This window comes from Thermobia domestica, chromosome 4 (assembly GCF_964235325.1).
Source record: "Thermobia domestica chromosome 4, izTheDome1.hap1.1, whole genome shotgun sequence".
Taxonomy (NCBI): Eukaryota; Metazoa; Arthropoda; class Insecta; order Zygentoma; family Lepismatidae; genus Thermobia; species Thermobia domestica.
Genome location: NC_137457.1, coordinates 257,610,431 through 257,629,962, shown reverse-complemented (window position 1 = coordinate 257,629,962; position 19,532 = coordinate 257,610,431). Strand labels below are relative to the sequence as shown.

General features: G+C 33.9%; 1 protein-coding gene across 9 annotated transcripts in view; it reads right to left on the bottom strand.

Moving 5' to 3' along the window:
* Positions 1-16,241: 16,241 nt before the first annotated feature.
* Positions 16,242-19,532, bottom strand: part of stau (double-stranded RNA-binding protein Staufen) — a 185,604-nt gene continuing 182,313 nt past the window's right edge. For all 9 annotated transcript variants that reach the window (XM_081755796.1, XM_081755798.1, XM_081755801.1 and 6 more), the window contains one exon: positions 16,242-18,454. In XM_081755796.1, coding sequence (XP_081611922.1) covers positions 18,376-18,454 — 79 coding nt within the window. In that variant the 3' untranslated portion in view covers positions 16,242-18,375. The remainder of the gene's footprint in view (positions 18,455-19,532) is intronic.

The window sequence follows — 19,532 nt, the reverse complement described above, 5'->3', positions numbered from 1 at the left end:
GGTTAGAGGATATTTCACGTTTTTCACGAAAATATCTACTCCTGTACGTAATCGGCCAACCTATTATGGGTACTGTTGCTCTTTATACCATTTAGTAGTGTTCGCGATATATATATAAATACAAAATATGTTGCTTCGTGGTCCAGTGACGAACGCCTGTAGGTTGAAGTTTTGGGTGGAGACATTCGCATACAGACCCGAGTTCACATCATGCTTTACAGTCCCGTCTTATGTGCTAAAAAGGAACGTTAAACTCCAAATAATCAATCAAGCAATAAATAAGGATCGTGGCTAAGACAAAATGGCGAAGAACTGGCTTTTAAATTACCGTAATGTACAGATCTCAATCATCAATCGTACTTTTCCGAACTACACACTTACACACGAAGTTGGAATCGAAATATTCAACTCAACGGATAGAAATGCATAAAATTATCTTTCACATTTGTCCTCAAAATAGTCTACACGTAGCTATTTGTACAAATGTTTCTAATGGAGTCCCTAGCAATACCTCTGTAGGAATTTCATAGTTGACGACATTTATCTTCATATTCATGGAGAACATGTACATTCGAATATAAAAATGTGAGGTAGACTTTCTGTATCCCGGGCATAACTTCAGAATCCGCCATTTTGGAAAATGGCCGGTTGACGTCTGTCAAAGTTCGCAGACATGCATTTTAGCGCTCCTGATAATTATCCGATTGTCATAAGTAATACATCGTTTCAAAGCGCATAAAACACAGATTCAAACGATATAAACTTGTGCTCAGACTGTCTAAATTTTAGACGAAGAAAAAGAAGAAAACTTAAAATTTAGGAAAAAATAGGTTGTTTTTTTCAATTCTTGGGCAGTTGGCAACACTTACGCTTACCATACGCCGACAAAAATAATTCAGAGTTTACCTTAGATATTTGTGTAAAACATGTGCAACAATCATGCAGATCGGTGTAATACAAAGCAAGAGAAAAATCAGAAAACAAATCTTGCCAATGAAGCACATTTATTGTTAGGCTTATGGAGACCCCTCCTCTTTCCGTACTGTTCTGCACTAAAACTATGCAACTGAAACTAACTTGTCCATATATAATTCAATTTCGACTATAGATGTAGGGTCATATATGGGGGTGGGGGGGAATTTAACATATAACATACAATATAGTTCACAAATACATTCACAGTAATCAAAATTTCCCATTATGGCCGATTCTGAGGTTACGCCCGGTACGCAGAATATTTACTTCAGATATCTTAGTTTGAACAATCATGTTCTCTATGAATATGAAGAGAAATGTCGTCAAGTATGAAATTTTGATAAGTTTGATCATGAGAAAGATACTTTATCTGGATTACATAGAACACACGACATTGTCATGGTGTTCCTTCAATATGCGTCAACGATTCTTCCGACAAAGCCAAGTGTTTCATCCATGAATTTCGATAATAAAAGCAAGAGAATGCCAACGCACCTACCATGCCAAATCCTTAGAAATTATCACTATCGTGAAAGGATCTCCCAGAAACAATGAAATTTCCAGAAAACCTGCGAACATCATATGAAGAGAGCAACTTAGTAGCAAACAAAGAGAAAATTGTCAGTTTGTGTCGAGCCTTGCCTCATGTCGAGAACAAGCATGATTCCACTGTGCCTACATGGAATAGCTTCAATGCTGTTATGTCTTTGGCCAACGTTCGAGAAAAAAAAAAAAAAAAAAGTAGGATTTCTTCCAATTATTCCATATCCTGTAACAAATGAGGCAGCTGTATATAGAGTTATGAAGAATTTCCAAGATGTAAGGAAACAGGTGCAGCAAGAAGCACTACCAACTGTTTGTGATGAAGTATTGCTGCAACTATAGAACTCCTGAACCCAGATGAACTTAAAGATATTATTTCGATGTTAGGATCATTCCACATGTCCAAAATTGTTATTAAATGCATTGGAAAGTACTTGTCAGGACTAGTGTTGTAAAATTTCCGGAAATTTTTAACCGGCTGGTAAAAAAACCGTTTTTTCGGTTTCTTTCCGGAAAAAAATGGGAAAATAACAAAAATCTTTGTGCTAGGTTAGTTTTACTAGTAATGGAAACTTTTTTTTTTTCGAACGCGTGAAAAATGTAAATTGAAAAATTTCAATATTGTGAATATTTAAAAAAAGAAACATTCGAAAATAAAACTGTTGTAATTATTCTTGAAAATTAGTAGTCTGCACCTATCTCCTTTATGTGCCTTTTAGTCGTTTACTCCTGGTTGTGCATTAATTACAGAACTTTTACAATTGTATACACATCTACCATCATGAAGCGTTTCTGTTGCAACAAATAGGGCTCTTGAATGAAACTGATTTCTTAAGGTGCTCTTTAATCTGGTGAAATTTTGTTAATTTTAACAAAATTACTTCGTAAAAGAAAGAGCAATAGGCAAATTCCACTAATGCTCATGCACTAAAACATATAATTACTATTATTTAATATTCAAATACAGACTTTTAATATAAACTTTATGTACAAAATTACGTATGTAAACAAATACCTGTTTTCTAGTGCGACAAATTATCTATATATATAAAAATGAAAGTGACTATATTTCTAACTTAACACTCTTGAACCACCAGACTGATCTCGATAAAAATTTTCAACATAGATGAGGTTCAGGCCTGGGATGGATTTTGCCATTTCACTTTGAAATTGCAACTTGTAGGAAGAAATTACCGATCTTAGTGTCGAACTCATAGTTTTCGGAGTTGCTGACAACTTGGGAAAAGGGGAGGGGGATACATAAAATGATCAAAAATGACCGATGGTAGTGTCAAATCCATAGTTTTCGTGGTTGCTGAGATGAACAGTAACACTTCCGATGCTGTTTAAATAAAAATCAGGCCCGCAACTTAAGGGAGGGGGAAGGGTGTATATATATATATATATATATATATATATATATTGAAAAAGCCATATCAGTGTCGAATCCATAGTTTTCGGGGTCACTGATGTGAACAGTGACACTTTCGATGTCGTTTAAATCCAAATATATCCCCACAAACTGGGGGAGGAGGGGGATATATAAAAACGATGCAAAATGATCGATATTAGTGTGAATCCATAGTTTTCAGGGTCGCTGAGATGAACAGTGACATTTCCAATGCAGTTTAAATACAAATTCAACGCCGAAACCTTAGGGAGGGGGGAAGGGGTGATATATAAAATAATGATCAAAAATGACTGTTAGTAGTGTCCAATCCAAAGCTTTTAGGGTCGCTGAGATGAAGAGTGACACTTTTAATGCCGTTTAAATCCAAATTCAGCGCCTTGACCTGGGGCGGGGGAGAGGGGAGATATACAAATGATCGAAAATTACCAATATTAGTGTCGAATCCATAGTTTTGGGGGTTGCTGTGATGAACAGTAACACTTCCCAAATTCAGACCCGCAAATTGGGTAGGAAGAGATATATAAAAATGACTGAAAATGGCCGATATTAGTGTCAAAACCATAGTTTCCGGGGTCGCTGAGATGAGCAGTGACATTTCCGATGCTATTTAAATCCAAATTCATCCACGAACTTCGGGATGGGGAGATATATAAATATGATCGAAAATGACCGATATTAGTGTCGAGTCCATGGTTTTTGGGGTCCTGAGATAAACATTAATACTTTCGATGCAGTTTAAATCCAAATTCAGCCCCCATTAGTTACTCCTAAAGGGGAAAAGTGGCATCTAAAAGTAATTGAAAATGACTGATAGGGTCTACTAGTGTCGAATTCATAGATTTCGGGGTCCCTAAGTTCCTTGGTGACAGTTTTGGTGCCCTTTATACCCAAAATGAAACGTATTCTCCCTGTGTGAAAAACGGGTATTCTGTTAGTGTTTAATAATAACGAATGGAAATTTCACATGTTAAATTCTTTAATATATTTGTCGCTGCTCAAATTTACGCACTTGTATGGTGTATATATGTATATGTAAATAAGATCATCTCTCTTTTTGAGTTTTTCGAAAAATATAATTACAAATAACAAAGAGGGATTTTTATCAAAAATCAGAAAACTTAAAGGTGAAATTAAAAGCTGTTGCTTTAAGTATATTTCCTGCTAGCGAAATACGTTATATACATATATGCTGCAGACACGTTACAGCAAATAAGATTAGTATCAGGAGAAGAAATAGTTTTTAAATTATATTTTCCGGGTTTTCGGATAATGTTTCCGGACAAAAGATTTTTTCTAACGGGTTCAAAATTTTCATGAAATTTTACACAGCACAAGGACAATACGTATCTTCATAAAATATATATATTTGATTTTAGTATACTGGTATTTACTAAAATGATTCTGGCCCTGTTATTTAACACTTCCCTGCCACAAAATGGTAACTTTATAATATTACCTAAGATAATTTAAATGCGTCTATATTAAATAATCCCACGAGGATTATATTTTAGGATCTTTTGTAGCCATAACTCCATTCTATCACGGTGCTAACTTGAAAAGAGTGGTACAAATATATTTGTTGCCGCAAAATTTTCATATTCTAATACAATAAACATAACTACTCAATGATCTTAGCTGTAAACTAGTAAATAAAAAATACTAGTAAATCATTTTTAAAAGCATAATGTAGTAAAATATTCGAAAATTTCAATTTTCTCATTTTTCCGTTTTTTTCAAGCTCGGGGAAAAAACGGTAAAAAAATTTACCCAAAATTTCCGGTTTTTTTCCGGCCTTTACAACACTAGTCAGGACCCGGAACTGAACATACTTTTACAGAGAAGGATATTCGGTGTCAACATAATGTCAGCAATTATAAAATGTAACAACTACAATTGCTCATTAAAAGCATTTTTGACGGTAGCAGATCTATTGAACGTATACAATAGAAATATTTTTTTTCAGAAGTTCGGGGAGCAATTTTAAAAATTAAAAAATGAGGCAAAAATCCTCTTAGATGAAGTGCATAATAGGAACAAGCCTTATACTCAAGAACATCAAAAGCTGAATGATTTAATTTCTGACCTTCGTCACAAATTAAAAGTTTTGTCTCAGATTGTATAAAAAGAAACTAGGTGGCTCGTTATTGGAGTGGATTTTCGCACATGATAACTTCTAAAAAATCTCATTCGAGCTGATAGGGAAGGACTGTGGCAACTACATTTGAGATAGTACAACAATTATTACCAATATTTAGAACTTTCAATTATATTAATTATGTCAGATGGTGTTCATTGTATTTGGGAACTATGAATTTGATGAGCAGTGATCATCCAAACAACTACACCAAATTTATTGTCATTTTGTTGTTCGGCGTGTAAATACTCAATTCAATGCTGTGGAACTGGTATGACTTTAGAACAAACTATAAACCGGAGTGAAAAAATCAGTGGCGGGATAATTAGAGAAGCTCGGCGAAAAGAATGTGTTGCAGAATGGGAATTAGTGTGCCACGAGGTTGTCTATATGCAATACTTTTAGGGAATTGACTAACACCATATTGATCACTTACGAGCTTGACTTACATCATAAACTGACAAGAAGTGTTGCAGTTCAGCTTGAATCTCACGTTCAGGCTATTCTACGATTTATGCAGACTCATTGTGGCAATCCGTACGAACCACATTCTGGAACTGTAAAGTTGCATAACTTTCTGACTAAAGAAGTTCGGAAGACTCCGGAAGAATTAATTTTGAGTTTTCTAGAGAGAGAAGTTAAGGTTTACGAAGATTTTCATCTTGATAGATTCGTAAATAAATCTAAGCTGCTGTCTGATCCTATTGTAAGACTGAAGGAATCAAGATATAACGAGACCAACGAGTTAAAGATAAACAATTTTAAGGTTTAAAAAAATGCTATAGGATCCTTGAAATTACTAATGAAAGATGCTATGATACTGATGTAATTTTGAAGTACGATATCACACTTTCCAATAGTTTTTTTAAAAATTTATTCAGATCACTTTACTTTAGCAACTATGAAGCACACACACTCATCTAAGCTACTCAAGAACTTGGTAGCTGATGATTGTATGTTTGCTACTGTACCAGCAAACCTTTGTATTGTTGTTGATGTGATGAAGCAAGTAAGAAATTAAAACTTTCCAGGAAATGTGCATAACGGTCTTAGATATGTCTATAAAGAGAAGGAAACCATGTCGAGTGGACTTTGTGTTGGACAGCTACCTAGAAGAGTCAATAAAGTAAGGAACCGGCTTAAACGGCATAACGTGGGACGTAAAACTTAAAGATTTCATTTTCGTTTCTGTGTATAGGGAAATGTATACTCAACACGGTATGCATCTGAATCAAGCAGGGAAGGATCTATTAAGTATAAAGATCTGTGAAATAATTGATAAGAGCATAGCCACTACATTAGAAAGTAAAAAGGCAATAGCGATGCCTTGGTCTGTACAGGAAAACCCAAATCACCCGACTCCATGAATGAATTGAAAATTTCGTGGGGCCGGGTGGAAACTTCAAACCTAACAAAGTCGCTTAAAATTAATGATATAAGTAGAAATGTAACTGTTAATAAACGATCAAATGTACAAGGTAATATGAGTCAGGGAGTAGAACCGATTTCAGTCAATGCTGTCCAATTAGCCCAACTATCTAATAAAGCTGATGATACACACTCAGTGACCAGCAATGCTCTTAAACTATGCTTTCTTAATGTACAAGGGTTGAAGGACAAGTCATTCCTTATTTCAGATTTTGCCTACGAAAATGATTTACATATTTTCTGTGTGAGTGAACATTGGAGTGCGGACAGTGAACTCCAATACAACAATATAGATGGTTTTTCTATGGCAAATAGTTACAGTAGGAGTATATACATACATGGTGGGGTCGCTATCTATGTTAATAGTCAAATAGAATATCGTCAATTAGATATAACTTTTCTTAATACTGAACGTGAATTTGAATCAACTGCAATTTTTCTGGATCAGTACAAGTTAATAATTGTATCTGTTTATAGAACTCCTGATAGTAATCCAAATATTTTTTTAGAAAAATTGGAGAAGTTATTGGCATTTCTCAGCAACTGGCATAATTATGAGATAGTAATAGGGGGCGATGTAAATGCACATTTTGATGTGACTACTGACAAACGAACTGTCCATGAGTTACTTAATCTACTCAGACAACATAATCTTCAAGTGATTAATCGTAAACCGACTAGAGGCACAGCGTGCTTAGATAATGCATTTACCAATGTAAAAACGGAATATTTAACCAGTAATGTATGTCAATTTCCTTTCTCAGATCATGATGCCCTGCTAGTCAATCTAAGTACAACAAAAGTAGAATCCTGCAACTTTAGTTTTCCCACCACCGAACTTATAGCAACTAGGCCCATCACAGAAACTAATTTGCAAAGTTTCATTCAACAATTATCGTGTATAAACTGGGAAGTTAACATTAGGTATGATAATTTAAATGCCAGCGATACATTTGATCTTTTTTTAACAAAGTTTCTAAATATTTTTGATATGTGTGTGCCTAAAAGGGTGGTCCGATATAATTCATCAAAGAAAACAAAGTTAGGTAAAAGAACGTGGTATACCCCAGAACTCTCTGCCATGAAAGATAAAGTAATGCAGTATTATAATATATATAAGAATAAAATGACTAGTGAATCCAGTGATATTTATAAGTCTCAAAGGAGTAAATATAAATCTGCAATAAAGGTAGCGAAAGCAACATACAATGAAAATTGCATTGAATTATCATCAAATAAATGCAAAACTGCATGGAAGATAATCAACAAGGTAAGCAATAGAAATAATAATAACAATAATAATGTTACGCTGTCGCCTGATACTCTTAACACGTATTTTGTTACTTCCGTAGAGGAAATCAAGAAAAAACAATGCAGATACTAATGTAAATATGTATCAGTATTTAAGTCAACATACTCCATTTAATAGTTCTTTTGTTATTAACCATGTTAGCCCTGATGATGTCATAAAAGTAGTTAAAAAAATGAAAACTTCGGACAGTAAGGATATATTTGACATATCGAGCAACCTTATAAAAGCTATAATTAATCAAATTGCGCAACCCCTTGCAATATGCTTCAACAAATGTTTCTCTCAAGGTATTTTTCCCAAAGCACTTAAAATAGCAAAAGTTATTCCTATACACAAAACGGGAGATCGATCGTGTTCATCTAATTACCGTCCAATATCCCTTATTCCAGTTTTTTCTAAAATTATGGAAACTATTGTTAAAGATCAGCTATATAAATATATGACTGAGCAAAACATAATTCTAGAAGCTCAATTTGGATTCAGATCTGGGAAATCCACAATTGATGCAGTAGAATCACTAACGAAAAAAATATATGAAGTTTTTGAAAATAAGGGTTTTGCTCTAGCTACATTCTGCGATTTAAGTAAAGCATTTGACTGTGTTGATCATAAAATTCTATGTGATAAGTTAGCGTATTACGGATTCCACAGTAGCAGTTTAAACTTTGTAAAATCCTATTTAAAGGAACGTAAACAGATAGTCAGTGTTAACAACATGTATTCAAACATCTTAGAAGTGAAATATGGGGTACCGCAGGGTTCTGTTCTGGGTCCGGTACTATTTTTAATAATGATAAATGATTTGCCTCTAAATACTAATACCACATCAATTCTATACGCGGATGACAATACGCTACTTAACATAAATACAAGCTTTGAAGAAGTGTATATAGAAGCTCAAGGCGCATTAAGAGAGGCAGCGACCTGGTTTAAAAGAAATGGTTTTGTGCTAAATCAAGATAAAACAAAAAAAGTAACCTTTAGTCTCAATCACTGCAATGATAGAGGAAACTATGATGTATCTGAGGTTAAATTTCTTGGTATACATATAGACAGCCAACTAACCTGGGAACAACATGTCAAATATGTATGTACAAAGCTCTCCCGAGTGCTCTTTCTGTTAAGAAAATTAAAAGATACAGTTCCTTATGAGTATCTGAGGAATTCATATTTTGCATTTTTTCACAGCATAATTGGATATGGGATTTTGCTTTGGGGTAACAGTAGCCAAGCACATGATGTTCTAGTTTTGCAAAAGAAAGCCATCAGGATTATTGTTGGAACACATGATAAAGAACACTGCAAACCACTATTTATCAGGCTTAAGATAATGACAGTAGTTAATGTATATATTTATCAAGTGCTACTTTACACTAAGAAAAACCTGGCAAATATGACACTCAGAGATGAAGTACATACATATAATACTAGATTGTGTAAGAAAATTGATATACCCTTCACTAGATTATCGAAGATCAAAAATAGTTATTTAGTTATAGGACCAAAGCTATTTAATAAACTAACATCCTCCATACAACAGCTGCCATTTAAGGTTTTTAAGAAAAAGTTATATGACTGGTTAATAACGAATCCATTTTACTCAATTCAAGAGTTTAGTGAATGTCAAGACATTGTGTCCTAGTTTGCAGTATCACTTTATTTCAAATATTATTAGGTTGTTCATAATAATATTAACCAATAACTGATTGTCTGTATGTAATGATTATTTTATATATATATTTAATATTAACCAATACTGATTGTCTGTATGTAATGATTATTTTATATATATATGTATATATATATAATATTAACGAATAACTGATTGTATGTAATGATTATTTTATATATATATCTGTATCTGTATTTTATATATCTGTATCTATATGTATATTTCATTCGGACGTTGTCTATTGCTTGTAAAGCTCAATGACAATAAAATATTCTATTCTATTCTATTCTATTAAAATTTAATGATGTTCCATTGTATTACTGTTATAGTGTATTTTATGCTCTAATCAATATTTCAACGTTTGTGAATTTTATACCTATTAATGCCATTTTCATATTTTAACAGGTTTCCACGAAAAATCTGAAGTATTTCTGTGTAACCAGTATTTTAATTTTGTGAAATATTTGTGTATCCATATTTTACTTCATGTATCTTAAGATTATGTTTGCATGCATTATAATATATTTTAAATATTTTTTGCGCAGCTATTGTAATTTTTATTTATTTAGTAAAACAAGAACGCATACAACTTTAAAAACTAATTATTTCTACCATGCCAGCTAATTTCCATTAATTTCTGTTGATGCCAGAAGTTTAAAATTGATCAACCTGAAGTAATATTAATGTTAATATTCTTACTTTAACTGAAAATCTTGTTGTTAACCATTTATTTGATTTTACAGCTTGAAAGTTAACAAGCTCATCCGAGAAATGTTATTGAAGTCTTTATTTCGTTTTAGTGTTTCTAATTCACGGCGTCTTATTTTCACTGATAATGAATATTTCAGGAATATTTATATCTTGTTATTTTAAGGAATATTATATCTTATTATTGTCAGTATGCGTCTTTGCGTGTTCATTGCAATGAAGTGCTAATAGGATTTTATTTTAGGCATACGTTAAGTTATAGTCTGAAATGGCGAATATATGAATGTTATAATAAATATACATGTGTCGTTAATGAACATGTTGTTGTATATTATTGCAGACTTTGCGGCTATTATGGACGTGCCGATGAGCATCCATTACGACAAAGCTAAGCGTTTGTTTACGATGGAATTTTGCGTCATAAGAGAGGATTGCATTTATAAATATGTCTATACATAGTTGTCATGCATTGTTGATTTTGTATTAATAAAATTTTATTATCCTATCACAAGCATTAGAAGCCAGATTTTTAAAAAAATCTTGGAAGTATGCAAGATTAGTATTCCTTTATTCTTACCTTTCGTTTTAAACGTGATGAATATTTTCCACAGACGTCTCGTGTAACAGCTGTCATATAAAGACTAATGAATATTCTTTTACATGCATTCTTCAATAATGGTTAACTGTCTTTACTTTAATAAGATCAAAGAATAGTATAGTTGAAACTTGGCATCTTCAATAGTTAATGAATGAGACTAGTTAAAATAATTCAATGAGATATATGCGTACTGGCATGTGAATTCATGAGGTGTTTAGAATACACATAAATGAAGGGATAATTTGCAAATGTTTTTTTCGAAAGAATTCTTATTTGTTGGAGTATATATATGTATTCTACCCATATCTGGGAATTTGAAACTTTTTGTTTGTCATTATGCAAGATTTTGCGTTCTTAAAGTTCACACAAAACTAATCTCACGAATGTTCGTTCGTATAAATCCTCAGGATTACCACGAATTAACATCCCTATCCAGGTGAATGAACCTATATTACGATTATTCATAAACAGATTAATAAATCAAACTTTTTTAATAATCCTATTTGAAGTTAGCATATTCATTCGATATACTCAAGTATTCTAAAGATATTCAGTATTTTTATATTTCTACATTTTGTCTATATTTGTTAGTTTTCATCTAAATATTTTAACGGTTCAAGCATGAATGCTCTTATAAAACAAAAAATAAATAAATAAAAAGAAAACTATATAGCCCTATAAACATTTTCACACATACAGGTGAAACCACATATTTATCTTCACATGATCACTTTAGCTCAAAGTGTTATACACATCACAAACGAATAGTAAATATATCTAAAAGATTATTATAAAGCAAATGTTTACAGTGAAGTGAGGATATTTATTCTCAAAGAAAGAGGCTTTCATTTGTGCTACAAATGTCTTCGCGCCCTATAACCCCAATTGCCAAGGAAGCTGGATTTTACCATTTGGAACTTTCACCACAGAAGAAACAAGGAAGACATCTGGATGTGGAATTTCCTGCAACCACTTATGGAATCTGGAATCAGCTGATAGTCATCCATCTAGATCAACAGTGTTTCAAATAAATAAATAGCCCTAGTGATTTATAGTGAGAAATCCATACTATCCAAATTATTCACTGCGAAGTGTTCACTGAAAAATGTTTTCCCCATAATCCTCCACACCCAGTGAATCAAGAGCAGTGTTATAAACTCCATATTTTGAAAAGAAACTAAAAATCTCCCAACTCGTTTTCCAACCTGTAATTGTCCATGATTCTCAACGCATTACTTCGCTTGCTCGCAATGTGTTGGTCCCTTACAGATCGCCAGGTTGTGACCGTCAGCATGGGCACAAGGTTGCACTTTTGGACAGATTGTGTATTTTCTTAACATTTAATCACGCAAAATTATTATTTTATTCACGGAAAAGGAGGAGTTATTTTTCTTGCTTGGCTCTGAACGCTTCCGAGCTGGTTAGAAACTCTGTTCTTTCTTTACCCGCAGGTGGTCCTCAGACTTATCGTCTCTGACGATAATACAAAGAATTCGTTGTTTCTGAACCGAACTCTTATCTCATTAGCATAGTGCTTTGAAACAGCAAACTTTTTCTTTCCCTGAGTGAAGTTACCAACTCATGGTTTTCGCTACTAAGACTGTTTTGTATATATTCTTCATAACAGTAATTATTAAAGTTTGGAAATCTTTTTAGACACGAAGTTGTTACAGTGTAAACAAGTGCGCGTTGAACATTGCATTCCCACGCATTAACGTTTCGTTACCTCACCTATCGTGAGAACAGTGCTCGCAGCCTGCATGAGTCGCAGACAGAATGGTTAAGCCACACCAATTGCCAATGTGCATGCTTTTTCACTAAACTGCTTTGTATCGAACTATGAGGTGGAAAATCCATCAGTCATGGACTGTGGTCTGCAACACTTGTTTAATTCCAATCTCCAGGTTATCGCTCCCACGAAACTAAAACACGTGTTGCCAGAGCTATTAAATCTACCACCGCTATATTTGTACTATGTAGGGTTATACAAACTTTTGTTTCTCTTATTAAATTATAAAATGCACTGCCAACCAGACACGATAACCGGCATTTTCCCAAGTGTTGGCAGAAGCGAGGAGTTGGCGTCTAGTATTGAGTGAAGGAGGAATGTAAGTCTCCTGCAGATAAACTTACTTATGTGTTAACATGGAACAGCTACGAAAAAAGTATTAGGTATTTGAGGAAATTATAGTTACAGCATCAATTGAAAAGTAGATGTAGTGTTGTTTGCATAGATACTTTATAAGTGCATCATCTTTGAAGTTGCGGAGCTTCGTCGGAAGTTAGTATTCCCTCCAATCCCCACACTCATTGTCCCTGTTTCGCAGTGAAAGCCCAACTTCAATGTGAATAGTGATTTAGTGAAAGTGATCACAAATATAACGAAAGGGCTATATTTTCTGTCTTCATTTACCATAGATATATATCTATATATATATTTTCGTGATATTAAATGTTTTATATTTCTCAAGTGCGTGCGCAATTGCATTCGCTCAAGCATTCATGCTGTATTAAGTAAAAATTTTGTGTTGTTAATATCTTTTTGTTTACTTCGTACATATACATATCTTCAATAAATAGGAATTCATCCAAAGTAATATTCTCTTTTTATTTGCATGTGTGCAAATACTTATGGATCGTCAGCTTGCCAGTCGTATGTGCACAAAAGTATGAATGATTAAACATAAGTTTCCGAACCACTGAGGCTACTCATGTCAAACCGCTCGTTTTATCTTACTACTGTAAATTTGCCCTTGGACAGGACACGAGCTCTGACCTGATTTGTTATCAACTGTTTCTTTAGGGAATACTCTGGAAGCCAGTACCCAAGGGAGACGGTAGCTAGCAGTCTTATTAGATCAACAAAGAAACTTCCATCATTTCATTTTACAGGAAAATCTATCTTCGCCATTTAATGTTGCTTTAGTGTTGTAGAACCTGCGGCTTTCCGTGAGACATGAACTACTTGCTATTCTGTAAATTAACCACCTATCTATCTTAGAACTTGGTTGCATTGAAGCTATTCACATGTTGTCAATATTAAATTTACATCGGTTGAAGTTCGATATAAGTTCATACTCATTTTCATTTCTTTGATACCGGTACCTTCTCAGAACATCTTTTATTTTTACATTTTGGAAGGTCAATGACCGCAAGGTTGAAAACTGCTTTTCACAGAAAACTATCAACACAGTGCGGCGATGGTATTGTTCATTCCTTTTTTGTATCCATTATCGGCGAATGTATGAACAGATCGGCACCATTAAGTTTTCTCACTTAGATTCTCTTCGCAAAACATTGGTAGTCTAGCCAAGATGGATTTATTGAGCTCTGGATGCCCTTTGTTTTCGTCGCGTTTTCGAATGCTTTTCCTTTCGGAAACCTGCAGGAAATATAATACAAATGACGATCACATACGTATTACCAAGTGGAGAAAAATGATACCATCCGAAGACCTTGTTAATCAATACTTAACATCCAAGTGTAGGTGAATGTAGCTGTTTGTAAATTTATAACTAAGGGCTGTATTTGGAGTTTGCCACTTCATGATGAGGCAGCATGGAATATTTCTGACGATGTTATCTGCATCTGTCGTCACATGAGGAAGGAATAAAACAATAAAAGGTGTGTCGTAGCGTTTTGTTGGTAATTAACATATTGAAATTTCATTTAAATCATAATATGCGAATAATAAACTACGGTAAGAATTTTTGACAAAATCCTGGTTGGTGCAAAAATAATATCGGTTTTGAATTATGAACTTTAAAGTAGTATATATAACATCTCAAAGTTTATTCATCAAAATAAGAACAATCATAATCTATCCATTTTTGCCAATAAGAAACACTTCTATTGATTTCGGAAGCATAAAAATCTGGAGTTCTAATACCGAAAGAGTTTTGGGCTTCTACTTGGTTATTGAAAACCTTTTGCTGCAGGTAGGTATCTAGGTGCTTAAGAAAGTGGTAATCGGGGACAGATCTGGTGAATAAGCTGGGTTAGGTAGTTTCGTAACCTAGTTGTTTTTGTTCAGCCATTTGTGGAGCAATGGTCTTGCGTTCCGTATAGACGAAGTGGTTCATATTGTAAAGATCCCGACATCACGACAAAAGCACATGTCAACACAACACGTGCTATTGATTGTAAACAGCGTGGCAGACAAGAAGCCGACACGAAAGACACCAAGGAGTGCCGAAAGAAGACGGACCTCACGGAAGGACCCGAAGAGGACAGATAAAAGCTCGACTACCGAGGGACCCGGCATCAGTCGACCAACTGATCAACTAACTAACACCTGCCCTGAGGTCGCATTGGATTAGGTATCCTTACTACAACCAAGCCTCGCGAAGCTGCCTTGAGAGAAGAGGCACTATGCAAAACACCTATTTCCTCTCATCTGGTTAATAACAAGATATACACTATTTTTACTCTTTGTAATCAAAGACATTTGTATTTAACAAATTTTATAATAAATTGGTGAAGGGGAAAAGACTAGCCTGGACCGTTATTTAGCTTCTACCTATGTCATTACAATATTAATTGATCAATGTTGGCCATCAAATTTTGCAGTTCTTGCTGCATTTGTCGATTTCATGGCAGTACTTCGCTGATGTGATGGTTTTGCTAGAGGTCAAGAAGTTGCAGGTGAATAAATGTTTTTTCGTGCCGACCAGCAAACTTAACCATTAACATTTTTGATTCAGGTTTGGTTAGGAAGAGTGCTTTGGTGTTACATAGCTGTCTAGTCACTACGTGGAACCCCGTATAGGGTTCATTTCTTGTCGCATATTACAACGCGAAAAAGAATAAGAAGAACGCACAGTAGACTTCAGATCGGCGAAGTTTTTTTGGTTTTTCGTTCAGATCGTTTAGTACTAATTTGTCGAGCTTTTTTGGTTTTTACATTTGGTGCAAATGTCGAAACCTGCTTGTTTCGAATGGGTCCGTTTCAAGAATGACTCAATTTTTCATCTTCAATCGCAGAAGGATGCATGAGACCTCTTTCTCTTTAAGGCTTTCATCTCCTTGACGAAACTTTTGAACCAATGTTCAGCTTTACCCTTACTGATAGTCCCCTGGTCAGTGCTTGATTAATATTGTGAGCAATTAAATAATAGTTTTTTTCCAAAATTAAAGATCAAAGTTTAAACTAACAAAAACCGCAATTACTATTACACCAACCTGATAATACGTAGGTAGTAATTAGTTACAATAGAAATGCGGACATGTAAAATGTTTTGCTTCAAAATACACTTATTTTCTGTAAATTAGTCAATTTTCAATAGAATCGATGATAGCCAATATAGGCTTAACTGTATTTTATAACGTGATTACATTACTTAATGCTAATGTATTAAGTATGCTACTATAAGTAATGCTAATGAATGCGATGCAGACATACAAACTATATTATAAATTACGTACATGAAAAGAGTGAGGAAATAAAAAAAAAAGACAATATCAAAGTTTGTTTCTTTATTTGAACTTTTCCTGTCTCCAGTAGACAGTTATAACCTACATAAAGTCTCAGGGTACAAGGTTCAAAAGAAGCAACCTGCTTCCAGTGCCATTTACATGCGTTTCCCTGAAGAAAATGGCCGTTCCATGCAGGGAGACGCATGAGGTGTGTAACATTGGAACACCTTTACCAACAATTAAAAAAAAAAAATGCAAGTCGACGAAGACAAAAAGCATGGAAACAAGTTGCTCTGTCACATATAAAACATGAAAAAAGAAAAAATAATTTTGCTTCGCCACATAACTTTTTTCAGGCATTCCAGTCCATTATTATTTTTTGTTGTTTTTTTAATTCATTTCTCAATATTAAAATTGAAACTCTTCATACACTTTTATTCATCATAAGTTTATCAAATATCTACCCAGCCCCGAAAGCTCTAACATGGTACTACAATAAAGTGCAAAAATAAGCTTTACGAAACATTAAAAATGCTTGTTGTATAAAGCACAAGAAATAACATACACATGGAACATTTTTTTTTTCTATGATAACGGTGAAAGCGGTTTTTCCATTTCTTTAGAAGTGATTTTTATTTATTAACAAAATGTACTTTAGTGCTAAACTTATGTGACAGTTTTTGTTTCTTCAACTAAAGCCTGTGTGTATGCTGTATAAAGGGAAGAATATACGATAAAAAGCTTGTAGATAATGGTTTTTAAATTTTTAAAAAGAAATTGCTTTGAAATAGTATATGTAATAGTACTAATATTACACTAATCTGATATCAATATCAATTACGCATTCTTAGAAGAAATACATGTATCTATATATATGCATGTATATATATCAATAAACGAAAAAGCAATGATAAGTAGCAAAAACTGCAAATTACACGTGCACACTATTGCCAGTCCTCATGGCAGATCTACCAGATAAAAATGAAACTAAATATTTCATGATTAAATCAAATAAAAACAAATAAAAAAAGTAGCACATTCGCTGCTTTCATACACAATTTTCTCAAATTACACTTTAGATATTTTTTTTTTTTAATGAAATCTTAATTCCATATTCATATGTTCAATAAACCTTGCAGTACGTTGTAACGAAAAGTAGGAAAATGTTTCCCAGAGTTACCACATTTACATACAAACAACTAAATCAACAAACACATAGTTTGCCTATAATTATTAAAAATTATATCCGTATTTAGCCACTACTAAAAGACCAGAAAAGTCAAGTCACGTGTTTTGTAACTTCATTTTTGACCATTTTTTTTTTTTAATCTGCTCGACGTGTATTCTGGGAAAAATTCTCTTTGTGAAACAACTCCCCGAGACTAGCAAAAAGAGGAAGTAGGTGATCAACCCATGCCATTCTAATTATTTAATATTTTACGGTTTCTCTTTTTATAAAAGAAATGTAATGGGGGAAACTGTCTATGATTTCCGTAGTTTCAAACCGTGCTGGCAGATATATATTTGAAAGTAGTAGTAGTATATAAAATATGTATGTGTATATGTGTGTGTGTGTGTGTGTGTGCAAGTGTTGATACATATATATATTTATTTAAAAGAGTGGCGATGGGCTGCACCATACAAGTAATTCCCTCCTCTCTCCCTCCCCTTTTCTGTGTTAGGTGTCAAGAGTGGAGGGGATGGTCTTGTATATAAACAAGATTCATCAAATTGACAGTACAAGTTTTCCTTTACTACACGAGGACAGTACTGACAAGCAGAATGTTTATATATTTAAATAATAATAATAATATGCGAACACGACATTATTTTCTCTTTCATCTTCTTTCTTTTAATGAAATATACAACACTATTTTGCTTGAAGAACTGTCCCCTATCCTGAATCAAACTGGGGAATTACTACTGAAAAACACATCTACCTAATACTTATTTAAGCTGGAAGGAAGAAATTGTTAACTATTCCCTTTTTTCTTTGTCCGTCCACACTGTAACGAGTAATTCTTCCTACAATCAGTTTTTTTCTTTCTTGAACACATAAGATGCAAAGAATGAAAGGAAAAGAAAACTTGTACTGCAGTTATTATTATTTACAGAGCTCTTTCCATGGCCGCACGTTGTGATTAGTTATTTCACAAGTCTCATCAGAGGGGTTGGATTATTATTTACCCACTGCCCCGTTTGCTGTGATGGTTGGGGCAGTCATGCCTCCTGGCTTCTGTCCACTTGTAAGGTGAAGACTGAAAATAAAGAATAAAACATACTCAATAATACATACAGTTAAAAACAATGCAAAAACAGCAAAACTACCAGACGATGTGGAGAGTTTTTAACATAAAACTAGATAACCTGCGCTATTTACATAGCACAGTTCTAGTATGAGCGTGAATCATCTTCCCACTTCTCACTAGATCTGCGTAAGTCCCTTTACGGATACAAGTAAAGGACAGAAAGACTCTCAAATGGAGTGAATTACTATAGACAAACATATAAATATATAACAGATATTTAATATATATAGAATATTGCAGTGAGTTTGTGGCAAACTTGGATAAGTGATAGATGATGCCAAATACAAATATTTTTCTCTTATAATTCCATATCCGAGTACGCTTCATTGTGGGTCCACAAGCCTTAGAAGTTGCCAAGTTGCAATAGGTTTTGTCATTCAGACTAACGCAAAGCGCCTTGAAATGTCCATCAACCCGCTATACGTAGTTTCTCTAATGGTTGCCTTTCACAAGGGTATCAAACCTTAACATCCTGATGCCAATATTAAACTAACAGGGTCAAAACGACGCCTAAAATATGGAATAGAGAAAGTTTTTCGAAAATTTGAATGAGAACTGGCAAATCCATATAAAATTTGAAATCGACTAGAGAAAACGGCACGTTTCTAGCACTTGCGGCTTTTCGAGATCTCATTGTCGGAAGATGGGGAACAAACATATAAACTTCTCTTGACCATAAACATATAAACCTAGCATTTTAATAGATAGATATCCAATGATCACCGGAAAGGATAATACATGTTTCCTTAATATATAACTCCAGAAACATTGACAACCTTTACTGAATTTTCTGATTGTACTCTGTTTGCTTAGATTCTGGAATCACACTACGTTAATACGAAGCAGCTTTTCTACAGATCTTATTATCCAATACTGAACAATGGAACCGTAGAAAGTGTTCATGCAGTACGCGTTTTACTTGTGACGAATCGTTCATTATTCAATTATGCCTATTAACGGTGTTGTTCATACGTCTGGATGGAAAATATTCAGACATGATTGTTTTCACGGCGCGGTGAGGTACGTT